General features: G+C 47.5%; 5 protein-coding genes across 5 annotated transcripts; 1 reads left to right on the forward strand and 4 right to left on the reverse strand.

Moving 5' to 3' along the window:
• Nucleotides 1–2,525: 2,525 nt before the first annotated feature.
• Nucleotides 2,526–3,892, reverse strand: KD926_008983 (putative MFS monocarboxylate transporter; the record flags this gene model as incomplete). The annotated part of the gene is made up of 2 exons (XM_053101574.1): nt 2,526–3,646; nt 3,706–3,892. 2 exons carry the CDS (start codon nt 3,890–3,892, stop codon nt 2,526–2,528), a joined length of 1,308 nt encoding a protein of 435 aa, XP_052954863.1.
• Nucleotides 3,893–7,084: 3,192 nt separating this feature from the next.
• On the reverse strand, nt 7,085–7,564 carry KD926_008984 (uncharacterized protein; the record flags this gene model as incomplete). Its single annotated transcript, XM_053101575.1, has 1 exon — nt 7,085–7,564. One exon carries the CDS (start codon nt 7,562–7,564, stop codon nt 7,085–7,087), a length of 480 nt encoding a protein of 159 aa, XP_052954864.1.
• A 1,854-nt stretch (nt 7,565–9,418) lies between these two features.
• On the reverse strand, nt 9,419–10,365 carry KD926_008985 (uncharacterized protein; the record flags this gene model as incomplete). Its single annotated transcript, XM_053101576.1, has 2 exons — nt 9,419–10,004; nt 10,088–10,365. 2 exons carry the CDS (start codon nt 10,363–10,365, stop codon nt 9,419–9,421), a joined length of 864 nt encoding a protein of 287 aa, XP_052954865.1.
• Nucleotides 10,366–12,501: 2,136 nt separating this feature from the next.
• On the reverse strand, nt 12,502–14,295 carry KD926_008986 (putative FAD-dependent oxygenase; the record flags this gene model as incomplete). Its single annotated transcript, XM_053101577.1, has 4 exons — nt 12,502–13,137; nt 13,195–13,589; nt 13,658–13,874; nt 14,059–14,295. 4 exons carry the CDS (start codon nt 14,293–14,295, stop codon nt 12,502–12,504), a joined length of 1,485 nt encoding a protein of 494 aa, XP_052954866.1.
• A 1,249-nt stretch (nt 14,296–15,544) lies between these two features.
• On the forward strand, nt 15,545–17,158 carry KD926_008987 (uncharacterized protein; the record flags this gene model as incomplete). The annotated part of the gene is made up of 6 exons (XM_053101578.1): nt 15,545–15,748; nt 15,817–15,944; nt 16,013–16,112; nt 16,174–16,315; nt 16,376–16,584; nt 16,658–17,158. 6 exons carry the CDS (start codon nt 15,545–15,547, stop codon nt 17,156–17,158), a joined length of 1,284 nt encoding a protein of 427 aa, XP_052954867.1.
• Between the last annotated feature and the right edge of the window lie 325 nt (nt 17,159–17,483).

Raw genomic sequence — 17,483 nt, forward strand, 5'->3', positions numbered from 1 at the left:
GTATCCGTTTGGGATTACTTGATTTGGAATGGAGCACTTCACAGAAAATACAAATGATTGGTTTACATTGAGGCAGTGGACCCTACTGGAAGGAAGGGTTGTCCTTTGATGAGCCTTTCAAATAGAAAACAAAAAATAGAGCCGCCAACTAGGGCTGTTAACGATATTGCCGATATACCGATATTGACGATACGATATTGGCTGTTTTTGAATTTGTCGATATCGATTGCCGGTACGATATCGGCAGACTTCGAAGTTGACGGTGCCGATTGACGATATAAGGAAACAGTGCCGATATCGTATCGTTAACAGCTCTACCGCCAACGCATACCTCAGATAGAGAAATGTGGACGGCGGTGAGGCTTGTTGATTTCTCTTTTGCCGTGGATGCTGGGGTCTGAAGCTCTGATTATAATATCAGAGTTTTCGCCTAGTATTTATCAACCGGCAAGATGGCCGAGCGGTCCAAGGCGGTAGGTTAAGGTGTTACCTTAACTAACAACTCTTCCGAGTTTCCTACTCATCTAACGATGGCGTGGGTTCGAATCCCACTCTTGTCATTTCTTTTTCCTTTTTGTCTTTTTGTCTTTTTGTTGAGTGCTCTCTCTCATACACTGTATCTGGCAAGAGAAGATTGAAATTTCATTCTATCTATTCATATTTTTGGAGCTTCAAATCGAGTTCGATTAAGACTAGATGGGGCGGGAGGTGATATATATCCACCAAACATACGTCTTCTCAGTCTGACGTCTTGGGTTTATCTAGGATCGAATTCAACTTATTTATTATTTCATTGTACCTAAGTTGAGTCTCTAGTAAAAAAAAGAAAGAAAGAAAGTCCAATCTGTTCTGTATCGAGAATACAATAAGTAAGAATTCCTTGCCTCAGAGGTGGTTGAGTCTTGTCAAGTTATGTGGTAAATAGTCATCTTCTTTAGAGCAAAGATTAGCTGACCCCTGGACAGCTAATGATCACTGGGGTAGAGACAATAGTATCCAAAGTCGCCTGAACTGAATGAAATTGATCAATGAATGACTTGAATAGGTACACGGAGACGAGTATGCCGCGTGAGAAACTTCGCCCCAGGCACACGATAAGACAACGATATATCAAGTAGATAGATCCGAGAAATCAGACATGAGTGGAAGGTGGGAACAAGACCTTCTACATCTGGAGCTGCAATAGGTATCAGTATTGATGCTAAGTATGACGCTTTTGAACCTGACCCTTCTTCTGGCCGTACATTGGAGTCCATTGAATAGTTTGAGGTGAAGGACTCTTCGCTTTTCTTCCATGGCACGGACTTGACGCACATTTTAGAAAGCAAGAGACTTCTCCAGTGTAGGCTTCGACCGCTGTGTTGCATTGAGGGTGCCCCAAGCAGTAATTCAGGTAGGTCTTCCCACGCCTTGGCACCATAGAAGGTTATGATGCCCAACTTGGTGGTTATTGATTCAAATTCAGGCGGCAGTTCTATGTCATCTGGAACAAACTGGGGGCATACTAGTACGGTGGTGGTGACTTCGCCTCTCTGTGACGAATTGTCGCCGAGTAATTGAATTGGTCGAGGCTGTGATGCAGACACAAAAAGCCGGCCTTGCTGGTTTTGAAGCAATCCATGTCTTAAAATATTCTCCTCTGATATGGAATATAGCAGACCCCCAAATAATTCGACGGGAGGTGCTTCATAGACTCTTGGAATCACTCGAATTGGTTGTATAGTTGTTGATATGGGCTTTTCTGATGACTCCGCCCTCTGAGGAGAGAATAAGACAACTCGGATGGAGTAGGAGACCTGGAGATACCGCTCCGCACGAATTTTCGAACAGGTTCGCGAACTAATATCTAGTATTCAAGTAGGGGTTTGCTCATGCAGACAGCCATAACCTTAACAACCCTGGCCACTGCATCCATTGGATTCGCACGAAGGGTGTTCTAGGTACGGTTCATAACTTTTATTCTACGCTATAAAAACTATAACTATTTAACTATTCAGACTTCCAACGTTCAACATCTTTCAGCCATATTAGCGTCCTAAGAGTCTTGCCTTTCATAGAGAAACGTCGAATTCCCAGTACATCTCTTCTACTATTGAATAATCTCTCGATATCTACCTCTGCTGCTGGTATAGCAAGATAATCTTGGGCTACCTTAGCTATACAAGTAAATTCAAGTCTGTTAGCCTTTTACCAGTTCAGTATAAACTCAGTCTGGCTCTAGCTTCTTTCGAAACCAGTGCTGATTGTAGGAGTATCAAAATACTGGTCGATATCAGATTCAGTAATGTTATACTGTGTAGGCTGAAAGGCTTCTAGAAATCGATATTCGAAGCTCTTCCAATTAGTTCTTAGAGTAGTCGATACAGGCTGTTTTAGGGTAAGATATGCTTTCTTCAGGAACACCCTGATTCGGCCAATAATCTTCTCGTAGTATATGTGATAGTTTATACATAATAACATTTCAAACTAAAGATCCAACCAACCCGTGAGAACAGCCGTAGTTCTATCCAAAATTTCACCAAAATCTATACCTTAACCTTCCACTTCCAGCTCCATTCCAAAATAGCCCAACGAGACATGGCAACACTAACTAATCCTGCGAGTAACACCGCAGAATAGAACCCGATTAGAACCCGAGGCGTGGTCGCCTGTAATAACTGACCCCCGATTGGAACGGTGATCAAAACCCCGAACGACGCAACCGAATAAACAGTCCCGTAAAATTTGCCATAGTCTTTAGTGTCGCACAGCTGGCCGGCACAGACAGGTGCCAACGAGAGCCACCCACCAGAACCAAACCCGAAAATTGCCACAACGGCGTAGAGAGTGCCTTCGTTATGAGATCCATATGGCAACCATACCCCCGCCATAATAATCATGGTTATGATTACCAGAACCAGGAGGATGTTAAACCGACCGACTTGATCGGCAGCAAAGCCGGGGAGAACTCTGCCTAGAAGACTCATGCTATTCAGGACAGTCAGGGAATAGAATTGCACATCCAATGAGAACCCGCTGTACCGGACATAAGAGGGTAGCAACGCGGCGCATCCAAATATAATGAACTCGAAGGAGAAGACGGCGATTGCGAGGAAGCAGAGACGTGGAGATTTGAAGGCCCTAAGATCGATGGTCACTCTACTCTTTTGGCCGGCGGGAAGACGTCCTCGGATAAGGAGAATGCCAACTATGTAGCATCCTAAGGCCATAAAAGCGACTATCAGAATAGCCCAGGCCCAGCCATACTTATCAAATAGTGTTCGTAGCATTAACGGGATAATGGCACCACCGGCCGACGAGCCTCCCATGCATATTCCGGACGCCAGCGCCCGTCGGCGGTTGAACCAATGGCTCAGGACTGCAATCGAAACTGTCGTGATGACCGCAGAGGAGATTCCACAAAGCACCCCGAGGCATAGCATAAAGTGCCAATATAGTGAGCATTCTGCAAGGAGAATATAGGAGACAAAATTCGCCAGTGATCCGCAGGTCAACAATACTCTGGGTCCATAGCGGTCGAAAAGCGGCCCAACTTGCACGCCGAGAAATAATGTCAGAAACACCATGACGGCGGTGATCCAACCAACATCGCGATCACCATAGTTAGATAACTGATGAGTGGCTATATAATCCTGCACCGATCCGACTATGCCATGTCAGCAATCCTGTCGATCGAATGACTGCAGGGATATTCATGTTGCTTACCTGCCGTCTGAAAGCCAAATGAAGGAAACATCATCAAAGCTGATCCCAGCAAGCAAATCCATGCCTCCCGTCCACCTTCGGGGAAAGCCAAACTAACCCCTTCATTTGTAGAGTTCTCTGGAACAGCTTCCAGCTCAACGTTTGATTCCGGAGTCTCTTGGGGGGCCAGACGACTAGATCGACGCATTTTGCGTGTATTGGAATCTTCACGGAATTGAATTGAAACACTCGTTAAACACAGGATATGAGATTGCGAATATCCGAGAACCCCTGAGCAACGCCATTAAAAAGTTCTCGAGTCTAGGGCTCAAAGTGTCATGCGTCATTGTCCGGAGAGTGGGTCCCCAAGGCACCACGGGCACTCTCCTCTAACATGCGACCCAGCCAATCACAAGTGGCTTTCGATGGTTCCAGAGATAAATTGCATGAATCAGCATCAAACTAAAGCAGAGCCTTCTAAGTACAGACGATAATATAATTATTGTTTGGAGAGCCCGCCAGCGTAACGCACCAGTGGAATCCCGCAGGATAGAAAGCATTTGTTCATGACAGCGTAGTTGGCCATTAGTATAGTCCTTCCTCATGCAAAGTCCGAGAGGAAAGGTTTCGACGCGACTGTTTGATCAGTACAACGTTTCTGTTTTACTGTATCTTTCCTCATCTCAGCCATATACTTTGCCATTAAAAAGTTGTGCTGAGTACTGTATAAGCCATGATGCCATGATTTCATTTTTCTTTCTTCGCCCTGAGTTTTGTTGCTCATGTTTGTACCCTTGTCCTGAATTAACCAGGGTAGTGGCAAGATAATTCAGCACCGGCCCTAGTGTCCGGTAACATGGCATGGGCCCCTGAGCCCATGTGGAACCAGTTGCAACACTGTACTATCAATGTTTGATATAATTGGGCCGTTCTCAATAGAACCAATATAGCCAATCACGGGAATTTATTAAAGTGCCGAGAGCCCATGGAATGTCACAAGGCACATGGTGGCAGAGACCTGGCTCTCAAATTGCCCCAGCCTCACCATCTGACTAATTTAGGCTTACTATTGGCAGTCACGGCCGCAAGAACTGCTAAAGGGCTGCTTGTACTTCACTCGGGATGAACAAACACATGTTTGAATATATTTCTCTCTTCTCTCCCAGCTTGTCCACTTTGTAACAATTTCATCCATAGTCTTAAGTTAAAAGGGAAATGCCACCACTATCGATCTTTGCAAAAACCTCACACTCAAATGTTCACATTCAGCTTGACAGTCACGAATCCGGAATTGACAGACCCTACACAACTAGGGATCTCATTGCAGGCTCAGTGTCAATTGTCCCTCGAGATGATACTGCACTCGGGCGGTTAGAAATATCACTCCAGGGTATCTCAAGCCGCTTGTTTGGGTGAACGACAGGAGGCTGATTATTTGGTAGGCTGGTCGCAGGTTGATATTTCGAGAGATTTAGGGCGCGGATACCCTGCTGTCCAACAATGCTTCCTTTCACTCCACCAGGCCCTCGAAAAGATCGATAAAACAAATTCTCGGATTTTAAAAGGAGGTGAAGAGTGCCGAGTTGGGTTTGAATTTGTCATTCCAGAGAGGCTGCTTCCCCGGAGTTGCCCGCACCCAAAGTCAAGCTCGCATATCTTGCAAACACACACCCTTCTTCCACCGACGCTTGGGGATACTAGGGTCGGCGTATCGATGCATTATGTGCCCTTGGATGTTCTCCAGGTACCGCTCCGCACGAATCGAATTACTATTGAAAATATCGATTCGTACGAATTCGAATTCATGACCGATTCGAATTCGATTCGATGTTTGCGAACTTTCTGTATTAAATCCTCATTAGGAAGGCGGTAAATCAAGTCGGGCAGTATCAATAAATATAATTTTTTGCCAGCTACGTCCATGCATATAATATATATTCTTTACCTCTAAATTTACTCAATAAGAACACAACCTTATTTATAGTCGATTTCGCTTCAAATTTAGATTATTTCATAGATTACCTCGAGATACACGTAACACATCAATATAGAGCCAAAATATCAATAGTTGCATATTTTTATTCAATGTAGAGTAAATAGATCGTCTAATCGGGTTAGCGGAGATTCTACAAGAACGCATTTCCGCGCTTATGTGCTTTTAATTAGAACAACATTCGAATCGAAGTAAAAAAAAGCTATCAGAAATTATCACTTCTGGGTACTCCAGAGTAAGCAATCAAGCAAGATACAAGCTTGATATACTAATGAAACGTTAAATGACTTCTCTACTTGCTACAACATTCGACTGTCCTAATACTAGAAAGAATAAACGCAATTATGTAGCACTTAATAAATACAGCTTCCTTGCAGAGGATGTATCACTCTGTGACGGTCTACAAAGGAGCTTAGTAAAAGACAAGTTTGTTTATGACTCGTAGTCAAGGAATTTTCCCATGGCGAGGAAAGGCTCTCTAGGAGAGAGAATCCAGGGGCTCTATATACTGCCTGGGGCTTTGCCTCAGGCAGGAATTCTTGCAGGATACCTAGGAATGTTCCTGGATTCCTACCGCAGAGGATCCCTTGATCCTATACTAACTAACCAGAACGTTCCGGAGGAACGTTCCTCCGTACGGGGAAGCTCCCTGGCTTCAGGAGGTAACACACTCCCGCCCCCTCGAAAGAAGAGAGCGGTCCAGCCCGTTTCTAAGTTACCGACTCCTCCGATTTCAATGTTCCCTACGGCTTCCAGCGATGTTATCGAACTTTGATACGGACATATGCTCATCACAATCAATCTCTCAGGTCGAATACGGGGTTGAGAGGGTTAAAATCAAGCAGAAAGATGAGAGTAAGTCGAAAGAGCGGAACTGGGTATAGAAATATTACCGTACAATACCTGAATCTGGTACCTGGAGATTAGGAAATAAGGAGCGGTTCGAATTTAAATACCAATGTATTGTATTGCTATCTAGCTGTCGATTCTTTCGATTTGTATCTAAACTGCGATCTTTAACTATAGCATTAAAATAGTATCTGCAGCAAACACACAAGCTCTTTCAGGACGGTCATCCAGAGTGCCAAAGACCATTAAGCTCATGGATTTCTAAGGAAAAGAAGCTCCTATTCGAAGAAGCTGCCCTAAATTGGATTGTATCGACCTGCCAGCCGTTTACATGCGTTAAACAACCTTCATTTAAGGCTATGCTGAGATCTGCAGGCTTTCAGGACTTTGTACTAAGTGCGGATACTGTTTCACGCCGATTATATCTTCGGCTTGATGCTCTTGATAATGAGCTTCGAATCTTGATGTCTTTAGCTTCGTCAATCGCGCTATCTCTTGATGGTTGGACAAGTCAGAATTCGTTACCAATGCTGGCAATTAATGTTCACTGGATGACCTCTACTTTTCAGCAATATTGAGCTTGTATTGAGTTCGTTGAAATCGTGACTTGGAGGTATCTGTTACAGCTTTCTGCTTGATTTCACCTTCGCCAAGCAGCGTAAGACGATGATCCTGTAAAATGTATCGTCGGTTTTGAATCTTATCATGGATATCATCGTGAATGTCACTATCCATATCCTCAAAGTCTGCTGGGATTGGTGACCGAGCTGCCATTGCCGCAATGCCAGCCAAGCCGCGCGGGTCAGTAAACAAGCCCGATTTCCTTCGGAGATGCAATAGGAGCACTATGGCCAGGATTGCGCCAACTCCCAAAGAAACAGTTGCTAAACGAGAACAGATGTATTTTAAACGAAGAAAATACTTAAATTCGCCGTCACAGTAGGTTGCGTAATCGCCATAGCATTTGGGATTTTGCACGGTGCGTATACTGGTGGTCTGCAGCGCCGGCGCAGCAGTTGCAGCGAATATAGTACCCATGGATGAGATAAAGACACCCCAATGGCGATTGCGGAAACACTCATTTATTCTGGGGCCACGCTAGAGTCACCAGACCAGATACAGGCGGTGCGGTAGGTATGGCGGATTCAACACTACCATGCCTTAACATTCCTAACGGCCTCTGCCGCCTTACTTCCGGGCCGTGCCATCAGCCGACGTTATCAACTCCACTCTTTCTCTTCTTTACGTCTAGTCTCCAAGATACATCCCTTTATTAGGCAGCCAAACTATCCCTTCCTACAAGAAGAGAGAAAGAAAACGGTTATTCGATCATATAGGTTATTTTAGGAGCATTTATTAACTATCATGATGTACCGGCGCCATCGCGCCGTTTCGTTGTCCGACTATATTATGGCTCCCATCTTCCGATATAACCGTGTATACCTTGAGTAAGGAACCAGAGGGACGTTCTCGGGGCTACATATCTTCACCGTAATTTGGCGCAAAGGGTCTACATATTTGCTAAGACCTGCAGCAAGCCTGAGCTATGATTTAATGCCTTTTGCTGGTGCTTAAATCCCACTATCTTATCTACGAATCTCCTTAGCAGATTATGCTCTTCATTTACTACATTCAACCCTTCGTTTCACATAATCTTTACCCGATATCAATTACGAACTGCACTCTAACGCCATGAAGCTTGCTGTTTTTTTACTTGTGGGAGCAACCCTTCTTCAAGGCACAACAGCTTGGAAGTGTCGCACTGGGTTGCATTACTGTGGAAAAGCACTAAACCACTATGGTGATGGTACGTGGTTTGAGATCATGATATATCCAAATGTTAATAACATACAGGTTGGCGTTACACAGACCGTGTCCTGATAGAAGGTTGCAAGTACGTGGGTGGTGAGCATTGCGATGATTGGTGGCATGTGTTTTGGTACTGCGATGATATTATTGGACAAAGTGAATACACGAAGTACTGCTCGAATGGATGCGCGGTGCTGGGAATGATGACTACTGTCTTTGAACGCTTCGGTGTCTAGACCATTGACAGGGTCACTTGCTTTAGAAGCTGAGTTAACTTCAAATGACGAAAAGCCCTTATCAAAGGCTCTTGCTTTAATCAAACTCCCCATCGCTTGGTTCCAATCAACCAAACAAATACTGCAAACCAAAAAAAAAAGGAAGAGAGAAAGAAATCCGTTAACGTATTATACTCCTATCTGCAGAAATATGACCTCCACGTCTGCCGACAACTGCTTCCGGAATAAGTTGTCCTGCCCGGTGTGGGACTAGCTGTTGTTTGAAGAAAAAGAAACACCGAAAACCGAAAACTGAAAACAAAAAAAGAATCTACTTGTATTTGAATTTACACATCGACAAAGGCAAAGAAACCTCTGTCTTAACAATGTCTCGGTCTATGGGGGTTTCCCCAACTTTTACTAGTTTCCGCCGTGTCCAAGTCAGAATAAAATTTAATTCTTATGCGCGCAGTAGTATTCAGTAGTACTGATTCTTGACTATTAAACCATGTGATGTATAGCGCGCGGACTAAGGAGGAACATCACCACCACAAATACCAACCTATATCACTACGGTTCGTTACGTGCAGGGTCTTACATTATTCGAAGACAATTGAATTAACAGGATGTCTACTTTCCATTATCCAGAACGTATGGACAAGTTAAATTTCTATTAAATCGAACGGCCTGCGCCAGGCCCACGCTCAAAAGTTGGTTATATAGATCGATATAAGATGGAAATTAGTATTAGAAGTTCCGAAGAATCCAGCACTCCTCCAGAGGCCGACTGGTATGCCGTTAAGCATGAAAATCAAACGCGCTGAACCATGGTATTTAAAAGTCTCATCGTCAAAGAATATTCATCTGTTCATTTTCTGGACCCGTCCAATTCAGGCATGTCTGTTCCAGCAGGCAGCTCGACAGCGTATTTCGTGGATTCCCTTGGATCTCCTGTTGGCAGCTCGGTTGGTGGGTAGTATACTGATCCCGCTGCACCTGTTTCGTCGTGGCTCTGTTGGTACTGCGCCGGTCGGGCTCTTCGTCGCCGAATAAAGAACAGCGCTAGGGCCATAATCGCTAAAATGGCCCCCACGGCGACTCCGACGCCGATACCCGCTTTGGCCCCGGCCGAAAGTTCCGACGATCCCGATGGTTCTGTGGAAGTTTGCGAGGATGTAGCGGCAGCAGTGGTGGTTGTAGCGGTGTTCGAGACCGGCGTCGTGGCTGGGGGTGTGCTGAAATCCCTCGACTGCCATCGGATGTAGACGCCGTATGCATTGAGGTGGCCGTTGCTGCTCAGCGCGCTGTCCGTGGTGGACGTCCGTCCCTCGTCATCCGTCCAGGTGTACTTGAACTCGGTCGTAACGTCGGGGCCTGGTTGCCATGTGCAGTCTATTAATTCGGATATCGTAGACGATTCTGCCGCTCGGGTCGCATATTTGTTATTACCAAATCTGAGAACGGCCGGGCATGTTAGTTCACGACCGTAAGTATTCTCTCTCCCCTTGATTTTTTCTGGGCGTGTGGATAGACTTACGTTGGGCAGCAGGTCGCTGCAGTCTCGGTCTTAGGTCCATCAATCACGATGCCACTGGCAGCAATCGCATAACCCGTCGGACATATCCCCGGGGAATAATAATCTGATTTTGACCACCCCGATGGAAGACACTCCGTGTGGTTTATCGGGCCCAGGTTCATCCATGTCTTTCCGCTAGTGCTAGCGAGCCAAACGTTACTGATACATGAAGCCGGTGGTGTGAACGTCGTCGTCAGGGGAAGGTGCGATTTTTGTGTTTCGCTCGCGGTGGCTGTCATCGTTGTCATAGTGGAAGTGGCGTTGGGGGCGATGGTGTCCGCAACATGGACAAGACTTGCTCCGCAAGGTGTAAGAATTCAGAACGTAAGGGAGGGCGAAAAATGAAGATCCTGCGACTTTCTAGTTTCAAGAGAAAGATTGCCGGTGGTTCTTGATAGCCTTGCCCATCGTGGCCTAATTGGCGAGTGATCAACACAAGGCTATCGGACCATACGGCCTAACTAGAAGCAGTCAGCAGGACGACCGAAGCTGAATGGTCGAACGGTCGACTTCGCTCGCGATGGTGCTGCCATCGTGCAGCTTAAGTACGGCAGTAGCCATTTAGTGCAGTGGGGACCGCTTTAGTTGCCTTCGTCCTGGTGACCAGGGCATAGAACGTGGCATGTTCCCATGCAGGGTTTTCCACGTTTCTCACGGTACTGAGTAAGAGGGAACCGTGTTCATGGCATTCAGTCCCTGTCGGGTTAACCTTGGACTGTCCAAAGAACGGCTTTGAAGGGCCAACGACCGAGACTCGATTCATCTTGGGGGCGCCGATCGCAATTAGCGCGGCGGGGAGAACGGCCAGCTTTCGTTCGCTGCGCTCCGTCAGCCCCAAGATCAGGGGACAAGATATTCAAAATTTCAAATAAGATCAAACAACCTTTCTTCCGCGTATTATTCATTCATCGAGTCTACTTTCAAAACTTTGGAGTCATGTTAGTGATACAATGGTACCTGCCCCATTAGAAAGGGTCCTATAAAGACACACCCAACGCTGGGTAGATGACTGAACGAGCGTTCTATCCGAGCAATGCTAGTCCTTACCCATTCGAAAATGATCCTTCGCCTTAAAGGCTCCTGTGAATCTCTGCTGACTGCTCCTCCTAGAGGTAACTAGTTAGTGGGTATATTTTCCGACGCGCGAGAGGGATCAGTGCACACGGCCTTGCCTTTTCCATGTAATCAGTTGATTGTTTCTTAATGTTTAACCAAAACAAGCAACCAACAGCCCCCAAAACGTCGATGTGTCCCCCACATCTCGTATATCAGATCATCGGCATCTAAATTCTAAACCATCACGAGAATCAAAACAATCGTAAACCTTGTCTTATCGCTTATCTTATCTGTTTCGACCCTTCAAAGTAGGCGGTGGGATGGCATCCGGATCAATAGGTTCTCCGAGATTCTCGCCTAGAACGACAGGCAGCACTACCTACACTGGTCATTGCATGGTCGCGCTTAATATCATGCTCCCTCACAGTCTCAGCGACCATGATGTGCCATCTTGTTTCGCAGTGTATATGTTGGTATGTTCCCTTGACCTGACTATCTTGCAACATCCCTCGCCACCCTCAAACACGAAGAAAAGAGACTAACATCATCTCCCTTGCATATAGGCCGGTTTACCACGCTGATAAGTCCCGTTTACCGTAACCCCCCCCCCCCCCCCCTTTTATCACGCCGATCGCACGAGGCACGACCTACCTTCGTCCGTCCAATTGAGTGATGCGTCGTCCATGGCGGATGTCGACGGGACACATGCTGGTCGCATATCCTAAGAGTGTCACGAGTACGAGGGGATCGTGGTTTATGATAACATCACCGAACTATTGCTCGGGCTTAGGGTGTCGTGGCAAGCACGACAGCGTCTCAGTGGTAAAGGGAATGTAGGATCAAGTCCCGGACGTAGATCAAGGGACACAGTGTACCGAAGGAGAGCAATGCAAACGAATCAAGGGGGCCAAAAGAGGCGAGGTTGGAGCGTTTCTGCTCCCAGTCTAGTCTGTGGTAGTCGGTCGCGGACCCAAGAGACAATAGAATCATGGTATCAACTACGACTGCTAACCTACCTACCTAAGAACAGTCTCCCACGATTTCTAAGCGATTCGAAAGATTCAGATCACAATTGGTTTCTAACGCCATCATTCAGTACCGATTTATCTTCCAAGCCAATTAAAAAGAGTGTAGTCCAGGCAGTTATCTTAACGTGGGATACAAGGAAAAAAAGAGCATCTTGATAAGCATGGTATTATTCATTACTACATAGTAAATTGCAAGCAGGTTCAAAAATCTCCTGCATCCTTAGCATCAGGTACAATCATATTTACACATCACAAAAGAACAATCGTACAAATCAGCCATGGCCGGTCGATCTAAGCAATCGGCGCGTAGAAGCTGAACATGCCATTAGGATCATACTTCGTCTTCAAGCTCTGCAGGCGGCTCTGTCTCCAGCTCTCACTGCCATACCAGCCCTCGGCGCCCTCGTCACCAAACGCATAATTGACGTACGCGCGGACATTCTCGGTGCCACTAGCATCCTGCAGGATCTGACGGAGCTGGGTTCCCAGCTTGGTGGCCTTCTGGTCCAACTCGGCGCCATCAGGCTTGTAGGTGATCAGGGGGGCGGAGAGGATGTTCTCGTCGCGGAAAGCGAAGGCGGTGCTCTCGGCGTCGATGGCCTTCACACCTCCCATGGAGTAGCCCTCGAACATGAAGATGGAGCCGTTGAAGGCGGAGGAACCACGGACATTTTCGGCGAAGACATCGTAGGCCGTCTTCTGAGCAGCCGGGTCGTACTTTTCGAGGTAGTTGGGCCAGCGGGGGTTGATAGTTCCAGCATTCTGGCAGGGCACGGAGTCCAAGGCGATGTTGGTCCAGGCGGCGAGGTCTTTGTAGGTGCCGCTCTGGCGTACGGTGGAGATGGGGCTCAGCTCGTGGAAGGGAGTGGTGTAGGCGGAGTCGACGGTCTTGACGCCCTCTTGAATGATGTACATAATGATGACGGGCTAGGAGTTACCGTTAGACAATGGGAGGAAAAGCGGATAGCAGGAGGGGGAACTCACGTTGCTAGCATCAGCATCGGGGTTATTAAGCCAGTACGACCAGTTAATGACGTCGGCGGGCTGGCTGCCGTTCTTCAGAAGGTACGTGTTAGCAGCCTCGTAGACCTGCTCGACCTTGTCGCCGCTGAAGGTGATGGTCTCGATGGCCCAGTCGCTGTGCTCGATGTCGAAGACCTTGGAGGTGACAGAGGTAACGATGCCGAAGTTGTGGCCGGCACCCTTGACGGCCCACCAGAGCTCGGAGCTGGAGTCCAGGGTAGCCAAAGTGCCGTTGGCAAGCACGATGTTCATCGACTCGAACTGATCAGCAATTAGACCGTGGTGGCCCTGAAGCCAGCCGTGACCGCCACCCAGCGCGGGACCAAGGAAGCTGACACATTCGCAGGTTCCAGTTACTGGAGTAAATTAGCATCTACTGATCCATTTATTTCGAAGATACTTAGGTAACTCAAGGTAGACTTACCGGTCTGCTTTCCGGCATCCCAAAGCGTGTCAGTCACCAGCTTGGACTTGGTTCCACCGGCAATGGTAACCGTCTTGCCATCATCGGCAACGTCGACGCCGCTGAGCTGGTTCAGGTAAATCTCGATACCGCTGGTCATCTGACCCAGGGTGGTAATAGCTCCATGAGCGCCATTGTAAGCCAGGAAGGGCAATTCCTTCTTGTTGGCGAATTTCACCTAAATTGCGAAGTTAGTTGGCTCTTGCTGTGTCACCCGGGTATAGCTGGTGGAACCGAGATGAGTTCGCCACATGCGGGGAAACAGAATATGTGGAAAATAGATCATGCGGGAAAAGAATTGAATTGGAGGCAAAGATAGATCGATTGATCGACAGGGGATAGAAAAAGAAAGATAAGCTTACCGTCTCAACGACATCATTCTCCGTGCCCGGAACGACGACGACGTTCACGGTGGGAGTCTCCAAATTCGACCACCGGACGGAAGCATCCTTAAATTCGTCCGATCCAGGATAGTAAACCTTAGCAGAGGATGAGAGCTTCTCGCTGAGCTCCTTGTAATCGGTATCGCGAGTCCACAGGTTCTGGCAGGCCGAGGTAACAGCCCACGCGGCGACGGCGGTGGCTACTTGCAAACGCATATTGGCTCCAGCAAAGATAGTTTTGTTATATCACGGTGGAACAAGATGCAGGAAGGCAAAGGTAAAATGGAAGATCCAAAAAGAAGGGCACGCGCACAACTGGCCCCTAGTTTCACAGCTGCAGGAGGAATGTAAGGAGGAAAGAAAGTTTTCACTGAGGGAAGCACCTTAAAAAACTGTAATTCAGCTGGATCTGAATCCCTGCTCACCACTAAAGAGAGTTGCGTAGAGAGAGTTGTGAAGGATGCGAAGTACTTTGTAGCTATTATAATTGAATTTCCCGGATATTGGCTGATGTCCCAATCTCCGACCTCTCCGTAGCCTGTCTCAGACTAAGGCAGCCCTAACGCAGGCTATCATTTGCAATGGTGCATGGGTCGGCGACCGCGTGCTTGGGGCGCATCTTCTAATTCAATTTTGGTTGGATGGATTCTCCACCAGCACAATATATTAGACTCTGCAACCTCGGATGGCGCCATTGGGTACCAGAACTTGGGATACCCACCCGATTCACTCTCCAAGGTCACCTTCGACCAGGAATGGTTGCAAGCCGGAGCAAACGACTAAAAAGATAACTAACCCGTTAGCTGCACGGAGTAGGACCTTTTAGTTTACCTAACGCTAAGGAATCCTTCGCCACGCGAGAGAACTGGAATGGGGATTGCGATTTTCCCAAAAATGCAAACAACGGGGATTCAAAGTCGAGGAATTAACCTAGTCGGAGGCTTCGGAATCCCTCCCAAACCTTGACAGCGACTATGGGGTGCTGATAACAGGACCGGTCGCCCCCAAAAACTTTCCGTTAACCGAGCCCTCTCCACCAACTTTGGAACGCTAATCAGTAATCAAGAACATTCTCCAATCTCCATAATAATAATCGCTCCATGGACTGGTATTTTCAACTTTGCTCTGAGAAGGATTCGGTCAATCGCGCCGGCAGTTGTACCTTGTGGCGACCGCAAAATTTGGTCCTTTTTTTTAACCTTTCTTATTTTTTGCTTGGTCTTATTATAGACGGGGGCTGCAATGACTGTATACATGTGGCACTCGGTCCCTCCTTGATTCATTTGCAATTAAATAAACGGCTGTGCGAAGTTGCTAGGCCGTGGTGTGATGAAGACGTGAGAAATTTTTTATTCCATTGCACTTAATTTTATCGTCCTATTTCCTTCCATCTCGAACCTTTCCAGACGTACATTGCATCAACATGTCTTTCTAAACCATCCCTGTCATTGAATACGGAGGAGTTATGTCGACCGGTTTCATGTCCGACTTAACGGCTAGGGCTTCCGAGCAGGACGCCGTTCAGGCGGCCCTCCACAAGTCCGCCGTGGAGTCGTGGACATTGTATGCGTTTGGACTTGCTTCAACCTTGCTCAGAACATACGCGCGAGGAAATGCGGTGGGATATAAACACCTACGAGCGGACGATTATCTCGTGTGGGTCGGAGTTGTTCGTGTCTCCCTAAAGATTCAATAGCGGCCTCTGCATGTTGCTAAGCTAATGCTTGATCCCTGCAGTTATTCTACACCGCGCAAACGGCCCTTGCATACTGCGTGGGCACCGCCGCTAATGGTCTTGCCAATAGTGGAATGACGGATGCGCAGCGGGCTGCGCTGTCAGTCGACGATCCGGAATACAGTTACAGGTATATCTTACGATGTCATCACCAACCGCCAAAGGGTCGAACGTTAATACAGGGTGGTGTCTATATAGGGTTATTGGATCGAAGATTCAACTCGCAGGATGGACGACATATTCGGCACTGATCTGGTCGCTGAAATTGTCGATGCTGTGTTTCTTCCTTCGGCTCACGGTACGATAACCATCCGCCGAAATATCACAGGGTCTCAAGATAACTGACGCTGGGGAAACAGGACGGTCTTGGGAAACGCTATCGAGTTCCCGTCTATATCGGATTCGGACTTGTGATCAGCACCTTCATCGCAAGCGTCGTCACCATCCTGGGTTCATGTCGGCCATTTCACAAATACTGGCAAATAAACCCCGACCCCGGCGGTAAGTGACCCCCCTAGGACTCATCGCTCTTCAACTGCTAATTTCTCTCGTCGAATGTAGAGATCTGCCAAGCCGCCGTATCCAAGCCCATCATCTGGGTATCCTTCGCCGCAAACGTCTCCACCGACTTATACCTGATATTCATTCCGATTCCCATGCTCTGGAAATCGAGTCTAAAGTTGATTAAAAAGATCGCCTCAACGATTGTGCTCAGCACGGGAGTGTTCACGCTTGTCTGCGCGACGCTCAAAAGTGTCTTTGTGTTAGTGGTGAGTAACCATCGCCATCCACCCCGCGGTCACCTGCACGATTCAAGCCCTAACTCATCGACTTCATCAATAGGAACCGATCAACGGCGGCCAACTCAGCGCAGCATGGGGCACGCGTGAAGCCTTCGCGGCCGTAATCACCACCAACCTGCCCATGATCTTCCACATCCTGCGTCTCTGGCTCAACAAGGCCTTCGGCAGCGCGTTCGCCTCCACTGGACAAACGTACAAGACACCGTCGGGCGGCTTCAAGACCATCGGAGGTGGCACCTATGGGGAATCGCATACTCGAAGTAACAAGCGCGGACCGGGCAGCGGACACCCGATAACCATGGACTTAACGTTCACTGAGAGCGAAGAACGCATGATGGCGGAGGACGTGAAGATGCAGAATCTCAAGGCATTTGACAGCGCCGCTGTGGCCGAAGCTGGCCAAGCGCCTGGACATGGAGACCAGGCTGCTGGACCAGGAGGCATTGTCGTTTCGAACCGCGTGGAGGTTACCACTGAGGATCGACGAAGCAGCCATAATAGCGGCGAACCACAGCCGCAGCGGGTTCATGAGAGCTGGTAGATCATTTGCGATCTAGCCAGCTACATATATACGCCAATATACATTATTTATACACATAGACGGATTGGTCGGTTGGAGTTAATGAGTTAATACGGATGGATTGATAATTAGATTGTTATTAAATTGTGGGTGTTCACTTGGCATTATGGCGTCGATATTACTTGGAGTACACTCAGCAGGAATACCATCCATGTTCGGAGTTACATAGCTACAACCACTAACCTTGCCCTATATTAAAGCAAATTATACCCATGTTACTAGTTCTTTCGACCGAGGTTTATGACGGTTTATTATTATGACTAAAGACAACCGCGGAGTGTCTGAA

Source organism: Aspergillus affinis (assembly GCF_023601865.1).
Source record: "Aspergillus affinis strain CMG 70 chromosome Unknown NODE_61_length_193485_cov_92_287067, whole genome shotgun sequence".
NCBI lineage: Eukaryota > Fungi > Ascomycota > Eurotiomycetes > Eurotiales > Aspergillaceae > Aspergillus > Aspergillus affinis.